The sequence below is a fragment of the Trichomonas vaginalis genome, chromosome III (assembly GCF_026262505.1).
Source record: "Trichomonas vaginalis G3 chromosome III, whole genome shotgun sequence".
Taxonomy (NCBI): Eukaryota; Parabasalia; order Trichomonadida; family Trichomonadidae; genus Trichomonas; species Trichomonas vaginalis.
In genome coordinates, this window is record NC_067205.1 from 1,305,960 (window position 1) to 1,325,142 (window position 19,183).

General features: G+C 32.3%; 11 protein-coding genes and 1 pseudogene across 12 annotated transcripts, besides 4 other annotated features; 3 read left to right on the forward strand and 9 right to left on the reverse strand.

Annotated features, from left to right (window-relative positions):
• Positions 1–12,680: part of a mobile genetic element that runs on past the window's edge.
• On the reverse strand, positions 156–847 carry TVAGG3_0619520 (annotated as a pseudogene). Its single transcript has one exon. A coding segment is annotated over exon 1 (692 nt).
• On the reverse strand, positions 1,144–1,682 carry TVAGG3_0619530 (organellar and viral DNA polymerase type B; the record flags this gene model as incomplete). Its single annotated transcript, XM_051240308.1, has 1 exon — positions 1,144–1,682. A coding segment is annotated over one exon (539 nt), but the record flags the coding sequence as incomplete, so codon positions are not given.
• Positions 1,847–2,575, reverse strand: TVAGG3_0619540 (organellar and viral DNA polymerase type B; the record flags this gene model as incomplete). Its single annotated transcript, XM_051240309.1, has 1 exon — positions 1,847–2,575. One exon carries the CDS (start codon positions 2,573–2,575, stop codon positions 1,847–1,849), a length of 729 nt encoding a protein of 242 aa, XP_051086896.1.
• Positions 3,400–3,951, reverse strand: TVAGG3_0619550 (integrase core domain containing protein family; the record flags this gene model as incomplete). Its single annotated transcript, XM_051240310.1, has 1 exon — positions 3,400–3,951. One exon carries the CDS (start codon positions 3,949–3,951, stop codon positions 3,400–3,402), a length of 552 nt encoding a protein of 183 aa, XP_051086897.1.
• On the reverse strand, positions 4,526–5,017 carry TVAGG3_0619560 (phage tail repeat-like family; the record flags this gene model as incomplete). Its single annotated transcript, XM_051240311.1, has 1 exon — positions 4,526–5,017. The coding sequence occupies one exon, from the start codon at positions 5,015–5,017 to the stop codon at positions 4,526–4,528; it is 492 nt and encodes a 163-aa protein (XP_051086898.1).
• On the reverse strand, positions 5,594–6,466 carry TVAGG3_0619570 (keratin-associated protein family; the record flags this gene model as incomplete). Its single annotated transcript, XM_051240312.1, has 1 exon — positions 5,594–6,466. A coding segment is annotated over one exon (873 nt), but the record flags the coding sequence as incomplete, so codon positions are not given.
• Positions 7,853–8,278, forward strand: TVAGG3_0619580 (uncharacterized protein; the record flags this gene model as incomplete). Its single annotated transcript, XM_051240313.1, has 1 exon — positions 7,853–8,278. One exon carries the CDS (start codon positions 7,853–7,855, stop codon positions 8,276–8,278), a length of 426 nt encoding a protein of 141 aa, XP_051086900.1.
• Positions 8,541–9,182, reverse strand: TVAGG3_0619590 (uncharacterized protein; the record flags this gene model as incomplete). The annotated part of the gene is made up of 1 exon (XM_051240314.1): positions 8,541–9,182. The coding sequence occupies one exon, from the start codon at positions 9,180–9,182 to the stop codon at positions 8,541–8,543; it is 642 nt and encodes a 213-aa protein (XP_051086901.1).
• Positions 9,664–10,460, reverse strand: TVAGG3_0619600 (protein of unknown function, DUF4106 family; the record flags this gene model as incomplete). Its single annotated transcript, XM_051240315.1, has 1 exon — positions 9,664–10,460. A coding segment is annotated over one exon (797 nt), but the record flags the coding sequence as incomplete, so codon positions are not given.
• TVAGG3_0619610 (uncharacterized protein) lies at positions 10,510–11,391 on the forward strand (the record flags this gene model as incomplete). The annotated part of the gene is made up of 1 exon (XM_001307593.1): positions 10,510–11,391. One exon carries the CDS (start codon positions 10,510–10,512, stop codon positions 11,389–11,391), a length of 882 nt encoding a protein of 293 aa, XP_001307594.1.
• On the forward strand, positions 11,617–12,144 carry TVAGG3_0619620 (protein of unknown function, DUF4107 family; the record flags this gene model as incomplete). The annotated part of the gene is made up of 1 exon (XM_001307592.1): positions 11,617–12,144. One exon carries the CDS (start codon positions 11,617–11,619, stop codon positions 12,142–12,144), a length of 528 nt encoding a protein of 175 aa, XP_001307593.1.
• Positions 12,681–13,265: 585 nt separating the features above from the next.
• Positions 13,266–14,106: a mobile genetic element.
• Positions 14,107–15,420: 1,314 nt separating this feature from the next.
• Positions 15,421–18,194: a mobile genetic element.
• Positions 15,700–17,076, reverse strand: TVAGG3_0619650 (MULE transposase domain-containing protein; the record flags this gene model as incomplete). The annotated part of the gene is made up of 1 exon (XM_001307591.1): positions 15,700–17,076. The coding sequence occupies one exon, from the start codon at positions 17,074–17,076 to the stop codon at positions 15,700–15,702; it is 1,377 nt and encodes a 458-aa protein (XP_001307592.1).
• A 312-nt stretch (positions 18,195–18,506) lies between the features above and the next one.
• Positions 18,507–19,183: part of a mobile genetic element that runs on past the window's edge.

Consider the following 19,183-nt stretch of genomic DNA (forward strand, 5'->3'; position numbering starts at 1 on the left):
TATTGTTTAAATGCTTTGTATGTCTTCAGAAATTTTGCATAATCTTTTACATGTTGTTCGTTCTCTTCTTCTGTCATGAGTTCCGAATATTCTAAATTCATGTTCTTTCATATGAGATAAAATTTTATAAAAAAATAAAATTAGCATAGATTTTTTTATTCTTCCTCTTTGAAGTTATCGAAATATTCTGTTATTTTTTCCTTCAGTAATGTTAAGTCTTCTTTGAATGTAAGTATTGTGCAACCTTTGATGTCATAGTGTGTTTGAGGAAGAGTATTTTTGACAATTTCCTTTATTTGCTCATTCGGTGTCATTGAAATCGGTAAGTTTTCACGATAGAACCAGTTTCTGTCAGATTTATATATTTTAGCTAAGTCATAAAAGCTCTTGTTGTTTCTTCTGACTAAATGCAACATAACCATATCTTTATCTTCTTCATTTTCCATCTCTTCAGTATATATCATATACTTATAACTCTTTTCCTTTCCTTTTGGTACTGAACGCGGTATTCTTTTCTGTATGCTTTTGTCTTTGGATTCAATGACTTCATCTTTTGCTTGAAGTTTCTTTTCCATCTCTCCACGTTCTGCTTTATATAGTTCATCTAACATCATGAAAATATAACAAGCATAACGAGGTGAAGCCCACATTGCTACAGCATTTACTAAAAGTCTATGAACATAATAACCTTTCAAACCAGGAGCCAAATTCTTGCGATTTTCGTACGGAATCTCTTCCCCGGTTTTCCGAGGGAAGCAATCATATGAGGAAATTCTTCTAAAAGTTCTTTTGTCTGTTGGTTTTCAAACCAATGATATGCTTGCTTTGTAGAACGAAGAGCATTCATTATACTTTGCATTTGGTACATGTCATCTTTGACTGAACGAATGAGACGTAACTGTTTGTTATACTGTATGTACTCGTATTCTTCATTTATAGCTTCATGAACGATAGCAATTGTTGTGTTCTCTGATGTTGACATTACTGTCTTTACATACAAAATAAAAAAAATTGTTAGAAAAAAATTAGCGTTATTTTCTGACTTTCACAAAAGACCAAAAATAAACGCTTTACATGTATTTTTCAGCAACTTCGTCAAATAATTTTATAGCTTTATCTATCTCATCTACTTCAAACGTTTCTTTACCTTTCGTGGGAGCACCATACATTTTCTCAAAAACTTCAAGCAGTTCTGTTTCAGCAGCTCTCATATCATTAACAAACACAACCTTGACTCTATTGACTGTACTGTCATATCTTTGAGTTATATTATATGTTCTTCCTATCTTATATCTCTTTGTATTGAAGTCCTTCGGTTTCTGAACGATGTAAAGTAAGCCTTCACTGCAACGTTCCGTATCGAATGAACCATAAGTTATGAAGTTATATCCAACAACTGGGTCTAACCATAACAAAACTATTGGTATAAGACTTTTGTCAATGAGATATGCTGTAGTTCCATAGAATCTTACCGATATCATAAGCTCAGGATTTCTTGTCAAAATTTTCTGAGTTGAAGCATTTCTAACCCAGTGGTTTGTTTTCTTTTCAGATGGAGATATAATGTCTGACAAAGAATATTTGTTGTATTTCTTACAGTATCTTACGTTTAAATCACCTATTCTAACCACTTTGGTGTCATTGTCAATCTTTCTAACTGTTTCAAACTCAATGTTTGACATTACTGTCTTTACATACAAAATAAAAATTTTTCTTAGAAAAAAATTAGCGTTATTTTTCTAACTAATGAAATTCATGAAATTTGGTCATTTTTCAGACAAAAATAATGTTTAGGGTAGATGGTTAGATCTAACCTGATATCTACCCTCATTTCTACCCTCATTATTTATAACCGTTTTACATGGTAAACGTTATGAATTCGTGAGATTCTAAACAATTTCGTAGCTTCTATTTCTTCTTTTAGTACATCAAAAGTTTTAACAATGCCGAAGGTTTCTTTATATTTCTTCTTGACGTCAGACAGAAGGAAATCTTCTGCTGTTGGATAGTTTTTATTAAGAAATGTCAACATATCCATTTTATCTTCTGCTGGCTTTTCTGCTTCTTTCTTTAAGTCTGCATAGTCGTTTCTCATTCGTTCTATCTCTTTGACGGAGTAGTTATATTTCCTCATTGCTGCTTTACATTTTGAACATTGCGGATTCATTTTTGCGTTATACATTGAAATAAAACCAGCTAGAACAACTAAGGCGTCAATAGTTTTCTTTAACTCAAAAGCTGCTGGTCTTATCTGTTCATTCCATACTTTACCTCTTCTATCTTTATCTCTTATCTGCCATACACATCTTGCAACTAATGTAACAAAGTTATCGTATGTCTTAAATTCTTCGGATTTATATATGTCAGAGATGTTCTTATAAACCATATCGCAATCTTTGTCCATAACTTTATGGTTGCAATGAAAACCAAGGAATTCATAATTTACTTTACGTATGAATTTCTTAATTTCTACTGAGTCAGTTGCTTTGACTTCAATTTCGTCGAATTCAGGAATAGTTAGTTTTTGTTGTTGGATTTCAGGGAATTTGGGTAAATGGTCAATAATGTCCTGCATGTCATAAAGATATTCTTCATTTGTTTCATCTTTCGCACTACAGTCTAAATTACTTGTTAAAAGTTCTTGCTTTATCTTCTGGATTTCTGTTTCAAAAGTATATGAAGAAGGAATAAAGCTTTTCATCTCTATCAACATTGACGTAGGATTCATGACTAACGAGTTTGGTGCTGTAGTTGTTTGAATTGTTGTTGTGCCGATTGTTGAAATCATATCTTTTATACAAAATAAAAAAATAAATAAAAATAAAACTAACTTTATTTTTTCTGTCTTAAGGAAATTCATGAAAATTCATGAGGGTAGAAATGAGGTTAGATCTAACCATCTACCCTAAACATTATTTTTGCTGAATTCAGCAACAAAATGAACGAGGTCAGGATGTATGTAAATACCTTTGAATTCATTTATAACGCCCTTAGTAAGCTCATAAAATGCTTGTTTTGAGGTGGAGCCAAAAGTGGCTCGACCGTATTCTTTCAACCAAAACTCAAGAATTTCCTGCATGAATTTTGTATAAAAAGCAACCGTCTGAATTCAGACTGTTGCTATATTCTTCACAAAATGCCTTATAATACTCTTCCCAGGACTTATTTTCCAACAACTTTCTAAAGTCTTTCCTAAACTGACTGACTGACGGCACAAAGTGGCTTAACGAAAACATTAATATATAAAATTCATGAATTTTCACGAGGGTGAAAAAACAGGTGAAAAACGGGTGAGATCTCACCTCTTCACCTAAACATTATTTTTGGTGTAAATTTATGAAAACATTAATAATACATGACTGTTCTCATTCATGTCTGATTTACATCTAATGAAAAAGTTTAGAAGAATTTTCTTATTCTTTCTGGCATATTTTTGTCTTTCCAGTACTCCCGCTCTAATGGTCCCAGATGTGTTGGCTTTGACTCTCTCAAGTTCTTAGATGGTATAACATCTTCAACGCCTCCTGCATATCTTACTTTATAAGTGTCATCGTTTATGTTATAGCCAAGTATTTCAATAACCACTCCTCGCTTTGCTTCGTCAATGGTTTCAGCAAGTTTGCCATTACTACTTTCAACTAATATATGTCGAGGGTAAAATGCAATGGAGTCGTCGGCAGCTTTTATAAGATATCCATTACCTTGCGTAGAGTCTACGATATAATAGTTTCTACTTAACCTTAAACGTTTCTTTGTCAACGGCTTGTCGTCAAGAACTACACGAACTTTTGTAGCAGGAATGAGGGTAAATTGTGTTGAATTTCTGATATTTTGTGTTTGGCTTCGTTTCTTTTGTATATACTTTTCTTCTTGTTGTTGTGTCATTGAATTTGGTGTATGTCCTGTTGTAGAATGTGTTGAGGAATTATATACTTCGAGAAAGTGTTTCATTGTTTCTTCGGTAAAGTCTCGCTCTTGGTTTAAATCTCTGAGCGTTCTTATGAAGCGGTTTATGATGCCGAGTATGTTATGGTTATGGTCTTCAGTAGTGTAGTGAGTTATGTTATGCTTAATGAGAAAATCTGTGATTTCATTGCTGAGGTATGCACTGTCTTGGTCTGATGTTAAAGTACTTGGGTTATGTTCTGCTACAAACTTTTGTAAAACTCTTAACACTTCACGAGTTCCTTTATTTTTCATTGGATATGCATATGCTTTACGAGTGTTAACATTAATGAAGATGAGGAATGGTTTATGTCCTCCTTTTCTGCTTTGAATGAGAGTGTCAAATTGGTATGCGTCAGGAGTGTTGGAGTAAATTGGTAAAAAGTAGTCGTAAGGGTTTATTTTTGTTTGATGTACAACATTTTTGTCAAAGAACCTTTTCACTTCAGCTCTGTTAGTAAATCACCAACTCTTTGCAGCTTCATTGAATTTCTTAAATGACCTCCATGGATGTTGTTCGAATACTTCTTTCAAGCTCATTTATGTAAAGTTAAAGATTTTATTCTAGGCTCAAGCGCGTTCATTGAACGCGGTACCATGCGAATATAGTCACAAATGGTGGCATGTAATCTGCACCCGAACCTGTTGGATTTGTTGTGAAAGTGTGTGAATGATTTCCTGCGGTTCCACAGAAAATACCTGCGCCTGAATCTACTGGGTCACTTGAAATATCATATCTATTCATTCCCTGTCTATCCGAACCTGCTGCAAGATTTGTATAACCTCTTTTTGTTATTGAATGTGAATGACTACCTGTTGTGTTTGTAGTTCCTGTATGAGTGTGCGGTGGAAGGTTTGCTTCTTTAATTTTCTTCGAACCTCCTGTTTGCTTTGAATATCTAGCACAGTATAAGAATTTATCTACAATCTGCTTCCACGTACCAAAACCTAAAACTGTTTCTGGATTTGTTGAATTCATTGACGTATAAATAGAACCAACAGGATATAATGTTTGAAGTATTTCAGTCTTTAATGTTTGAAGCTCTGTTTTGTCTGCTTTCTTATCTAACATTGTTGGTAGTTCATATGCTTCAAAGTTTCTGGCATGATCTTCGATATTCCTGCAACTGTTATCTAAATTGTTTAGTGTATCTTTTACGCTTGTACTCGGATTCTCTAAAGGTGCACTTGAACCGAGGGTATAGTTCAATATTATGTCGTCTGCTCTAACAGTAGTGAAGGAGTTATGTGTATGGTTCTTGTCAGCTTTCTTATCTAACATTGCTGGTAGTTCATGTGTTTCAAAGTTTCTGACATGACCTTCGATATTCATACATTTGTTATTTAAGGAGTTTAGTGTATCTTTTACGCTTGTACTCGGATTCTCTAAAGGTGCACTTGAACCGAGGGTATAGTTCAATATTATGTCGTCTGCTCTAACAGTAGTGAAGGATTTATGTGTATGGTTCTTGTCAGCTTTACTATTTAATGTAGCTTGAAGTTCATTTATATCGGAGATATTGTGTTTATGAGATTTCAAAACTTTGTTCATTGCTTCGAGTTCATCTTTGCTGGCTTTACTTTTAATAGCATCTTCAAAAGTTATTTTTGACTTAACTCTCAATGTAAATCTTGGTTCAACTAATACACCGTTAACAGAGAAGTATGAAGCATAAATTTCATCGTTATAACCAAATGCTTCTGGTGCTTTACCTGTGTCATACTGTACAGTACAGTGTATGTCATAACCTTTAGCACGAATGAATTTATATCTTCTTTCATTAACATCTTCAGTGCTTATTTGTTCATCCTGTGTTAAATATCCATGGTAGTCCGTTATAATCTGTTCGTCTGAACTTATATAATGAACATGGTTCTTGACTTTATCACTCAGAGCTAAAAGCTCATTTTTGTCTGCTTTTTCGGCTAATTTCTCATTAACATCATTCACTTCTAATTCAACTCTTCCGCCAGAACTCTTATTATCATTAATCTTTTTCATTAATTCGGTAATTACGTCATAAAGACTATATTCTGTTTTCGGTTTTGTAAATAATGAGTCAAAATTTCTTTTCATCATTACATCGCTGACATTAATGATATCACCAATTCCTTTTTCATTTATTCTCTTCATTAGTTCTGCAATAATGACGAATATATAATCTGTTAATTTATTCTCTTCATCGAGGGTTATAGAATGTTTTGAAATTGAATCATTAACTCCTCTAAATAAATCAATAACTTCAGGATACACGTTTTTAATGTCTCGAATAACCCGACCAGTATCCTGTTGTTCATGTTCTTCGTTCCCGTCGTTACGTGGTTTTATATCTCTAACCATCATCAACGCAGCCATAACCGGAGGGTTTGTTGCTATCTGTTCGAAAATCCGTCCGTTATGTACAGTATATCTAAATAATTTCTTTGTGTTTGTTAAAACATTTGAAACAAGTCTTTTAAAACCATCTACAAAATTTCCTGTTTCACCTAATGTTCTTGCAGCATTTACAAGCTCACCCATTCCAGCTTTTGACCCCAAAAACGTCCATATTGCATTTATTTCACTCTGTATAGTTGTCCATTCAGCGAAACTAACACCCGCATTCGCTAAGCTGAAAATGAAATTCAGTGGATCAAACTTAATTCCACCTTCTTTTTCAATTTCAACGAACTCACTAACATGAGATTTTAAGTATTCTTTCGTTAAAATTGTTTTCCCCGATGTTATGTCATTAACGAAACTATCACCGTCAAAAGTTAACGAATTCAATTTCGTCGTTGATGCTTTTATTTCATACACCGCTTTATCGATAGTTTTTGGCTCACCTTCTTTAGAAGCATATGAAACATTAATGAATGAATTATATGTATTCGTGAATGAATTAAAATCAATGATTTTCATTAATGACGCCTTTAATGATTCATTTACTGTCGAATCCCTTAAAGTAATTAATGAACTGTCATTTATGAAAGGTACACTGCAAACCGTCGAGTTTGGATCAAATGCTGTAGTTGGTGCAGGAATATTAATGATATAAGTCATTAAATCATTAAGTGACGTAAATAATGTTGTCGTTTTTGATTTAATTTCTTTAGCATCTGTTATATATGGTAATTTTATTTCTGTAGTTTCTGAATTAAAGATATTCGCTAAAATGTTTTTAAACTGTTTTGAACAGCTGTGTAAACCGTTGAATCCGGAACTCTTACGATTTCACCGTCCTTAATAAAAGGCATTGCACATGGTGTAGTGCTTGGGTCAAATCTTTTTGGGTTATGATTCAACATATATTCTAATGCTTCATAAACAGACCTATATACGGTTGTATTATCTTTTTCAATAATTTCACCGTCCTTTATAAACGGCATAGTACATGGAGTTAAAATAGGGTCAAACTTTTCATAGTCCTTCCATGTTATGTATTTCTCAGTATTTCCATCAGTGATAACAATATATTTGTCAGTAAGTGTGAGAGAGTATTGACCAAAATATAAACGTTTAGCTCTGTCAGCTTCATACGCATATGCAGCTATACTCATATTTTAATGAGAATAAAATGTTTTCTATTTGCAAAGTACAGACCCAAACGAATACGGGACAGTAAAGCTACAAACAAACTTAGGTCTACAGAATGAGGCGCTTGCATTCAGAATGGTTGACTTCAATACTATCGCTTCATTCGTTATAACAGATGAAACAGATTTCATGGAGATTGAAATAGATGGAAAGAAGCACGAAATAAGATTTCACAATAATGTAGAATATAAGATGGAAACATTAGCTGGAGTGTTAAATGCTCTCATAAATACTACAATAAACAAGGATAATGAAGAAAACTTAATGAATGTTAAACTTATTGCAGGAGTTTTGAAGTTCAGTTATGCGAAGGAGTTTAAGATACCAAGAATGAGTCATAGAGTACAACTTCTTTTGGGTGCATACCATATGACATTTCCTTTGAAAAGTGTTGACAAAACGATTGAGATGAAATCTGTTCCATACGTATGTTATGGTAATTGTTTATACATTGAGTCTAAAATAGCTAATGTCACAGGCATTTCAGGAGTTAATAGTAAAGGTTCAGTAGAATATAAATCCTTCTGTTATGCAGTCAATTCAATGTTCATTCCAAACGTTCCTGTCATAGCAACTCATTTAGGTAAATGGGTTCGCATTAGTCCTCATAATTTGAAAGACATGCAATTCAGACTTGTTGACTTTCAAGGAGAGCCTGTAGAACTGAAGGCACCAGTGCGAATGACTGTTGAAGTTGACTTTTTAGAAAATATTAAATGCAACAGCTTACAAGAGAACTCAGAGCTAAAAATATAAAGTATGAATGTTATGTATTAGGTCATGAACTTTGGTTGTTGCTGTTTGATGAAACAATGAGTTAGTTATGTCAGTCAAGAGAACAGAAAAATATTGTGTTAGTGAAAACTGCACCAAGTCAATAAGATTAGGTTTGCATTATGAAGATGAGTTCGATACTGTTGAAGAAGTTTTGGATAGATATTACAAATTGCTAACTTGAAATTTTTTTGACTGACGGCGCAAAGCGCCAAGATGGGCTCAAAGAGCCCTCCTGACTGCTTTAATTTACTAAAACATATTTCAAACAAAGTTTATATTCTGTTGAAAGTTTTGTATACTCGTTCGAATATTTATACTTAAACTCAACTCCTGTAGTTCCTGGTGTTTCAATGATGCGGATGTTACCTATTTTCATGAATAGTGGAGTTTGACCACAGCATTCGATTTCAGGGTCGAGATAGTCAATGACACATTGTTTCCCTGTTATTCGTGAGATAACATTTTCAAGGTCCTCCTTTGTTAGAATTATTTGGTTCTTGCTTATAAGATTTGTCAAAAGCTTCTTATCGTCTTTGAGTAAAATTGTTTGGTATAACTGAAGAAGGTAATAGTCTACGTTATCTGAAGGATTTGTTTGAACATTTGTGTAAGGATTGTCGTTGGCTTCTCTTGAAAGAATTTGGTCCAGTGGTGGATACTCTAACTTAACATCTGATGTAGCGTTAGCGTTTGAAGCTGAGTTTAAATTCACGGCGCCATGCTCCAAGACCGAAGGTCCCGACTTAAGTTCTGGTTCTTTTTCTTTCAAACACTCCGAACTATAGTTCTTTATGACAATATTGTTTGTCGTTCGTGAGTCAACATTTGATGTTGGTTCAATTGGAACATTAACGGCACCAGCTAAGATGGATTTGCTTCTCATTTCATATAGAATAAAAACCTTTTATATGTATGAAATGAACAATATACTCGACAAGGGTTTGAATGTAAAGCTAACGAATGAAAATATTGTTGAATTCACTGAGACAGGTGCTGTGTATAAAGATGTAGAACTACTGAACAAAAGAGCTAAGGGAAGAAGCAGGAACATGAACAAAGGGTGGAAGCCTATAAAAATTTATGTCAATGATGGCTCAGGAGGTTCAAACATAAAGTATGCAGAAAGTTATAGAGTTTATGCTCTCAAAGGTGAAAAGCCTTCATTTAAGAACAGCTATTCTAACGCATATCCTCAAAAGCTAACGGATGGGGAAGTGGATGATATGAATGACAGCAAAAATATTAACAGAAATGGCGACAGAGATGCATGGAATTTGTTTACCATCAGTCAATTGAAGGTTAAACTTTAAAACAATGTTGGTCGTTCCCATGGAATATTTTTGACTTTAATGGTGTTAGTCATGATATGAATCTCAAGGTATGAACGAGGAGAGATGAGAGACTTATATGCTTCCCAAATTTCTTCAAAAGGTAATGTTATACCTGACTGTTTCCAAATGAGTTCAATATCATAACGTGAGAAACCTTGAAAGATAACGAAGTCAGTTATGAGACGTTTTATGTTTAAAGCTAAAAACCTCCATGTTTGCATAAGTATTGCTACAGTTAAATGGTAATGTCTGACTTTAGTTATGATGTTAGCTAATGGTGAGTCAGGCTTTGAAACTAAACCTTTTCCGGCGAAGTCGTCACAAACTAATAAAGTGTTTGATGGATATTTTTTGAAGGGGTATTTTGAAAGTTTTGACAGAATGTAGTTTGTAAGTCGTTTCATATCGTAAACTCCTGAGTATTGACGTAAGTGGTGTTTGTCAATAATTCTTTCCATCTCCTCAGAAATCTTTTGCATTCCTGACTGTATGAACTCTACGATGGCATAATATTTCCTCTTACGTCGAATGTAACGTTGAAGAAATTCAATGAGTTCACTGTCTGGAACTTTAACGACAGAGGCTTGAACTTTTGACATAAATGTTTTCGCTGTTGAGTCCATAGAGTCTGAAGTTGCTGATATAATGATTTGGTCATAATATGAGTCATTTCCTAAACGTTCTGTTATAAGAATATGACGAATGAGGTTAAATGTCTTTCCTGACCCCATCTTTCCACAATAGAAATAAACACCATTTGAACAGAACTCATAATCTTTGCTGAAAGGAAGAATAAGAGAAGAGTTAAGTTTGTCTGTAGTTTCATTCATGTCTTCATCTACGTCATGTATTAAATGCTTCATTTTATCTCCATTAAAAATGCAAGTCAGAAATATTCAGAACATAGCACCGAGTCTAACTGACAAGAGTATAAAGATATACTATGAACACGTTATGATGAAACCTACCAAAATTCAAGAAAGTCAGTATACTTATGAATATCCAAGACACTGGGTAGAGTATGTAGGAGGTGAGAAAGCTATTGAAATCAGACAAGTTAGAAGTATTCCAGCAGGAAGAACAATATTATTGAAGAACTTTAATGTTTTGAGGTATAATGATAAAACAAAGAAGCAAGATAGTTTCCCTGTTGCTGTGTATGTGAACTTAGATACAGGAGATGACATGAAAGTTTTTAACACAAAGCTTCAAACGGTAGTGAGAGAACAACTGACTGCGGAAGGACATCCATTACCTTCAGAAGTTACCATAGCATATAATTTTGAAACAAACTCAATAGATTTTAAAGTCGTCTCTGCAAAGAAGTCAGGATTTACATTTAATGAAGCAGATGTCTATTCGAATGAAAACTTCAAAGCTATTGCATGGTTAGATAATGACGATTGCTTTAAGAAAATATTTAAATACAGTGACTCAACGATGTCAATAGATGACCTTCGTGGAATGTTACCATCGACGTTTACAGTAGAAGGTTCAGCAGGATTGCTTACAAGATTGTCAATTGGTGGTATTTGGTCTCGTGAGAACATTGTTATAAAATCCAGTATAAGTGAATTTGCTGAAGAATCTATATTATGTCTTTCAAACTATATGTATTCGCCGACGAAGCATTATAGTATAACAAACTTTGTCAGTAAGTTTAACATAAGACTTGTCGAACCTTCTTCAATGAAAGATGTTGTGCTACCCAAAGACGGAAAGGATGGACTCATTATTGAGATGATTTTAATAGCATATTAAATGAGCTTGTTCTTGAAGGTCATTCATGATGAAATAACTGTTGTAGAAGATGTTAGCAATTGTTCAGACATTTTGAAGCGTATAGATGATATAAGAAAGAAGTTAGATAGACCGCAAAGCGGTGAGGGCGAAGCCCGTGAGAACGCTTATGTTTCATTGACTTTCTCCAGTAACGAGAACTTTTATGAGATAATATTGAAGAGAGATGATTTTAATATGGTGTAAATGGTAGCTTGGGCAGCTTTAGGCGCAATGGGAACAAAAGCATTAGCATTTGGAGCAAAAGCACTTGGAGCTTATGACGCAGTAAATAAAATGAGTGGAGGAAGGGTTTCGAAGACATTAGATGCAAATAAAGGAAAGATTGGAGGCTGGGTTGCAAAGAAGTTAAGATTAAATAAAATAGGGCTCATAAATAAAGCATCCAATTTGGTTGCGACTGAGTCAGAAAATGCTTTAGGAAAGGACGATGAGTTTGCAAAACACGCAAAAGACTTTAATGACCAGATGAAAGGTGAAACAATGCATTTAAATAGAGTCGATGGAACTAAAGAAAATGTTTCTTCTCCACTAGTAGTTCTTCCGTATGGTCCCTATGGAATGTATGGAAACCCTTACGAAAGACCATTTGACCCATTGACTGGTGGAAGTAACTGGTATCATTACGGACGAAGAAGAAAGACAGTCAAGTTGGAGACAGATGTTAAGAAAGCAACTAAAAAGAAACCAAGGAAGAGAGTTATAAAGCAATGAATTCAACAGGGTGAAAAAACAGGTGAAAAAACAGGTGAGATCTCACCACTTCACCTAAATTTATTTTTGTGCTATGTTTTCATACGTGTGAGGGTGGTGATATCATTAATTTTTAAGTTTATTTTTTATTTTACTGAAAATTTTTATTTGGATGTAAATGGCAGAACAAAAGCAACTCATACAAATCGAAAAATATAACAAACATACATTTAAACATTTATTCTTCCTTCCTGAGCATAACATGTTCTTTCAAATACATCCGAGACCAGTTGACTTTTCATTGACTGTGTATAAAGATAGAAATAGTTATATCATTAAACCATACGATGATGAAGGTAAGTTATGTAAATTGTACGTTAAGAAGTTAGAGAAAGTTTATGGCTTCAAGTATGACTACAATAGGGTTAACACTGATGATGAAGATATTGAGGAAAATTTATGAGAACATTAGTGAAGTCGTTAGTGAGAACGATAGTGAGAACGTTTATTTTTTACATTAGTGAGTTCGTTAGTGAAGTGGTTGGCGGCTTTGTAAAGTGTCAAATTCACAAGTATTGGGTAAGGTGGAACGCAGTGCCGCCGTACCCAAGACTTGTATACTAACTAAATTCGATCGACATACCCTTTGTAAGGATTCATTCTAATGAAGTACGTTAACAATCAAAATATTCTATAAGTGTCTAGTATGGAATTCAAAAGAATAAAGAAAATAGTAACGTAAATAAACGTATTATGAAATAATTTATAATTAAAATGAAAAAAAGAAAAAATAATAAGTAAAGTGACTGGAAATGAAAATGAAAATCAGTGTACAGTTTTATTTTTTTCTCGCTGTGAAACGTATTCGGTCTTTTTTTTAAAAATTAATTTTTTGTTAGAGATAAGAGCTAAAACTCGGTAAACAACTTCTGTATGTCTAGAAAATTCTATCTTGCCTTTTATTTTTTTCTCGCTGTGAAACGTATTCGGTCTTTTTTTTAAAAATTAATTTTTTGTTAGAGATAAGAGCTAAAACTCGGTAAACAACTTCTTTATGTCTAGAAAATTCTATCTTGCCTTTTATTTTTTTCTCGCTGTGAAACGTATTCGGTCTTTTTTTTAAAAATTAATTTTTTGTTAGAGATAAGAGCTGACACTCGGTAAACAACTTCTTTATGTATAGAAAATTCTATCTTGCCTTTTATTTTTTTCTCGCTGTGAAACGTATTCGGTCTTTTTTTTAAAAATTAATTTTTTGTTAGAGATAAGAGCTGACACTTGGTAGACAACTTCTTTATGTATAGAAAATTCTATCTTGCCTTTTATTTTTTTCTCGCTGTGAAACGTATTCGGTCATTTTTTTAAAAATTAATTTTTTGTTAGAGATAAGAGCTAAAACTTTGCAGACAACTCCCCCATGTCTAGCAAATTTAACATTCGCCTCCCATTTTTATATATTTGGTTTAGAATGTTCGAAAATGCGTAATATGGTCATGAATATTAATTGAAAAGAACCTTGAATTAATTCAATCTGATCTCACAAAATATTTTAAATTACAAACTTTGTAGTTTGAATGAATAATTAGTAATAAACTCAAATAACTAGTTTATTTTTGAATAAAAATTATTTGAATATATTCAATTTTGTGAATTTTCCTTCAAAAATCAAGTTTAAATATCTTATTTGCCATATAATTATAAATACAATGAAACATATTCGAAATTGAAAAGAATGACTTTTTCTGTTCTTTCAATCATTCAATTTGAATTTTGCAATATTGGATTTCTCATTAAATAGCTATTAAAAACAACAAGCAATTTAACTTACATTCAAATTTATTTGTGTTATATTCAATCTTCTCAAAACTTATAATTTTCGGCTATAGCATGATTATATGCTATATAATATAATAAACCTATAATAGTATCATTCTTTCAATTATTTGAAGAGAAAACCGAAAAAATCTATTTTCGGTCTATAACATTTTAAACCTGTAAGCAAAAAAATCAAAATAGGCGTGGAATCTATTGAAATTTACAGATGATAAATTTCCTATAATATCGGCGAATTCATCCTTGGAATAGAGCAGTAAGAAGAATTTGTACAATTATCTTCATGAATAAGTAATTAATAGTAACGCGATAAATTTTTTTGAATTCAAGGTAACTCATTTTGAATTAATTTAAATTGTATTCAAAACACCAGAACGATAATAATAAATATGGAATATATTATTCAAGATAATATTTACCGCATATGTCCTCGATAATTCATTCAATTTTTTGATTTTAATTCCACTCTTATAGAAAATGAATTATATTGTAAAGAATAGAGTCTAAATTCGATAAAAATTCTATTAATCAAATAAATTTCGATGTTGAAACATGTTAACACAAATTTTTGCTTAAAAACTATTGTTTCATATGCGTGCCTTATCTCTTATAGAACCCAAATAATCGTTCGATTCGAAATTTATGTCAAACCGTCAAATTTAAGCTTTTACGTCACTAACAATTTTTTATACGTATTTCAAATATTTGAAATGCCTGGGATTTGTATAATTTAGTCCACAGTGTGCTTTATAAAATCTACATATTTATTTACAACTTTTCTTTCAGACAACTCCATTTAATCATTTCTGTAAAAAATTTGTTGAAATGAAATGATTACTCATTCATAATACTCAGTATTCCTAACATTTCCAAATAGTTTAGTCGGTTTTTGCATTTTTAAAATGTTAGTCACCTTTCTCCTTCCAAAGTGAAAAAAATTGTTTAAAATATAAAAAGAATTTTTATTCGCATAGGCGACAAACAAGGATTTATAAATAAATAATGGGGCTTTGAGTATTGATCTGAATTGAATCAGATAATTAGCCGTAAAAAATCTTCTAATAACGATTTCTCATGCATGAAAGATGGCTATGAGTGGCGTTAATGAGGGCGTTTGATAATTGGAGTTGGACATAAAATTTGGAGATCTTAATTTTTGAGAATTTTGGTGCGATCTTACTGGTACAAGCAAGAGTATGGAAGGAGATTGAACTGAGAAAAAAACTAGAGCATGCAAAAGAATCATGCTACAGCTTAGTTGAATGTCATTTATGCAAATAAAAATATCTTTTTCAAATTTCAAACAAATTTTTGCCACTTTTTGAAAGAAGATAAGGTAACAAACATTTTAAAATGCAAAACCTAGACTTAAACTATGCCGAAATGTGAGCTCACCGTTACGGTGACTAACATTTAGGAAAAATATTAGGTTTCAGAACCTTTTCAAAAATCTATTTTTTTCATGAGTGGGGGACAAACTCGCCCATTGTCACTTTTTCATTAACCTTAAACTTGTAATTTTCATTATTTTTAATTAACCTTATTTCTTTCCCAATTCCTGATTTATTTTATTCACTTACTATTAAAAGTCACATTTTAATAAAATATAATAATTTATTTATAGCATTTTTTACTATACTATAATAAAAAATTAATTATAATAAATTAAATGTTTATTAAATCAAATGTTTTCTTTGCAATAATATTTTTAATGTTGAGTAAACAATGTTGGGATCAAGTGTATCATTTTTTCAGACCTTTCTGAACAGCTTCAAGCATACTGATGCATTCGACTTTTTTAAATTGTGTCATTTCTTCGAAATCTCTTGTGACTTTTTTGATAACTTTAACACTTCTCTCTGAATCCAGACCTTTAATTTGCAACTTAATCAGGAATGAAGGAACAACACTGGAATATAACTCGATGACAAGTTCATCGAGTCGAAGATTTCGCCTTTCTGAGAAGTACTGGTGCTTCAAAACCTTGAAATGTGATTCTGCGATGTTGTTTGTTCCATCTCCTTCATTTCTATAGCGAAGCATCCACCTGTCAAGATGATGGCGCCACTGTCGGTCAAAGTATTCACGGGCAGCAGGTTCCTCAGTTAAAATTTCTTCTAAATTGTTGTAAACTTCATCAGGACCAATTTCTTCCTCTTCAGAACCAAAGACCAATAACTTCATTAAGTTATAGAAAGTTTCGAAGTTGGAACGATCTTGAAACTTTTCAGCCTTTCTCATGACAGCGCGCAACACATGAACGCCACACCAAATGATCTGGCATAAGGGGATGGCTGTTTCAACAGCATTTGTGATTTGAGGTGCGCAGTCCATTGAAAAATAAGATGGTTCGCGATTGATGGAGCCAAAATATGCTGTGAGACAAACTTGTATATTTTCACCTGTGTCGGGCCAAACAAAAAAATACAAAAACGGAAAAACAATTGATTCCGCGAATTTGCCAGTGACGGCATAAAATGGTATGCGAGAGCGCAAGAGCTTATAAGTGGAATCAATGTGATAAGTTTGTATTTGATGTGAAAAAGCATTTGCTTCGAATGGGGCGTAATAGAAAATCATACGATCTGGCTCGTGAATAAACTCGATGAGATCATCTGGAGAATGACTCTTAACCATGTCGACAAAAATTGCAAGAGATGTAACATCATCCGCTGAGAAACGGGTATTGATTGCATGAAGGCGTTTAGAAAACTTTTTTAAAGCATCTGTAGATTGTTGAAACATTTCCGGAATGATCCCACTATCAAATGGGATATTAAGATCTTTGAAACACCTTAATTGTGCGTAAACACGGTCTTGATTTGATTCAAAATATCTTGTTAAATAAGATCTAGAAAAATATGATGTAATTTGTTGTGATTTGTTTGGAAAAGGGGCAGAATGATTGTGGGTGTTAATACATTTTCGTATGTGGTACTTGTCATCGGGAAGTGTATCAACAAGGAAGCGACATGGACAATTCGGCCACTTACAATTAAATTGGATTTGATTTCTTTCTTTCCTAGTTTTATATGAATAACTACAACCTGCTTGTATTTCTTGTTGCACTCCATACTTAAGCAACTCGATATATGTGAGTTCGTGATCTTGGATCTGCATTAAAATGAAATGATTTGAAAGAATAAAGAATTTTGAATATATTGGTCTTATTTTGATAAGCTTGGTCGTGTTTTGAATAGCTTGGCCATCTAATTCAATTATGATCTTTGAAAATTAGGTGAAATAAAACTAAACATAAATGTAAAACTAGGGATATGAAATTTTGGTTGTACACCACTTGTATGTGCCGGATACCATTGTGTCAATTTTTTTCTGAAATTAACTTTAAAAGTACTAAGTAAGATCATGAGATATAGCAATATATGTTTAAACCAACTTGTATTTTGGTTGTACACCACTTGTATGTGCCGGATACCATTGTGTCAATTTTTTTCTGAAATTAACTTTAAAAGTACTAAGTAAGATCATGAGATATAGCAATATATGTTTAAACCAACTTGTATTTTGGTTGTACACCACTTGTATGTGCCGGATACCATTGTGTCAATTTTTTTCTGAAATTAACTTTAAAAGTACTAAGTAAGATCATGAGATATAGCAATATATGTTTAAACCAACTTGTATTTTGGTTGTACACCACTTGTATGTGCCGGATACCATTGTGTCAATTTTTTTCTGAAATTAACTTTAAAAGTACTAAGTAAGATCATGAGATATAGCAATATATGTTTAAACCAACTTGTATTTTGGTTGTACACCACTTGTATGTGCCGGATACCATTGTGTCAATTTTTTTCTGAAATTAACTTTAAAAGTACTAAGTAAGATCATGAGATATAGCAATATATGTTTAAACCAACTTGTATTTTGGTTGTACACCACTTGTATGTGCCGGATACCATTGTGTCAATTTTTTTCTGAAATTAACTTTAAAAGTACTAAGTAAGATCATGAGATATAGCAATATATGTTTAAACCAACTTGTATTTTGGTTGTACACCACTTGTATGTGCCGGATACCATTGTGTCAATTTTTTTCTGAAATTAACTTTAAAAGTACTAAGTAAGATCATTTATTTTTGCATAATATAATGCCAATATGGTTTCTTTTGATTTTATTTCATTTATAAGCAAATCAGATTTACCCAAAAACTCCACTCCATAAGCGTTCATTTGCTAAATTAAAAAGTGACAATGGGCTAGTCTGTCCCTTTCTCTTTTTTTCATAAATCATCTATTACGACATGTGTTGCTAATTATCTCATGTATAATAATTTTTCAAAAATCGATTTTAAAATTGGTCGGGATAATTCCCAGGATTTCCTTTGCTAAGGCCAACGAAGCTTTTAATAATTAGCATGTAATACATGAAAAATGCTTGACCAAATAGATAATTTTGCTTCATTCTTCCTTATGGATCAGAATTCATCTGAAAATACCCTCTACTAGGTTTTTAATCATTTAATTTGACAAATTCATTCTTGTAAATAAGATATTTCCATTTTTGAAAACTTGTTACGCTAGATTAAGGGTGCACACGAGAGGATCATGTAAACTTCAGAAATTAGAACCTTATTTTTAGGCATTATCTTGGCTACCTATTTAGGCTCGAAAAGCAAAAAATATCAAAAAATACAACTTGAGTCCATTATGACCCTTTCATGGAGGTAGTTTTTATCCGCTAGTATTTTCCCTTTGAATCTCTTTACAATTCGAAATCAAATTCAAAACTCAGTAGAAGAAAGGAAGAATCGACTTACTACGGTTGTAATACGAATAAATACATATATTTAATTATTTTTATTTACATAATAATTGTTTGAAGCTCATATTCCATCAAATTTTTAAATAAAAACATTAAAATGTTGAAAATGTTCATATATTTTAATAGGGTTTTGGCACTTTATTGAGGAATTACTACATACATAGTCGAACTGAACTTGATATTTTGAAATTTAAATTATTTATCAAAATTAAAATTTAACTTGAAATTTATAATTATTTAGTCATATTTTGCATAATTCTAAGTAGATTTTGTAAAAAATCAAGAAAGAAAAATTTTAACGTGCTTTATTTTTTCTTTTTTATAATAATACATATTATTATATAATTAACATATTCATAATGTTTCACCCTTTCAAAAATATAATCCTCCTCCTCTCAAATAAACGTACATACGGGTGGCCTCTTTTTTCAAAAAATTAAA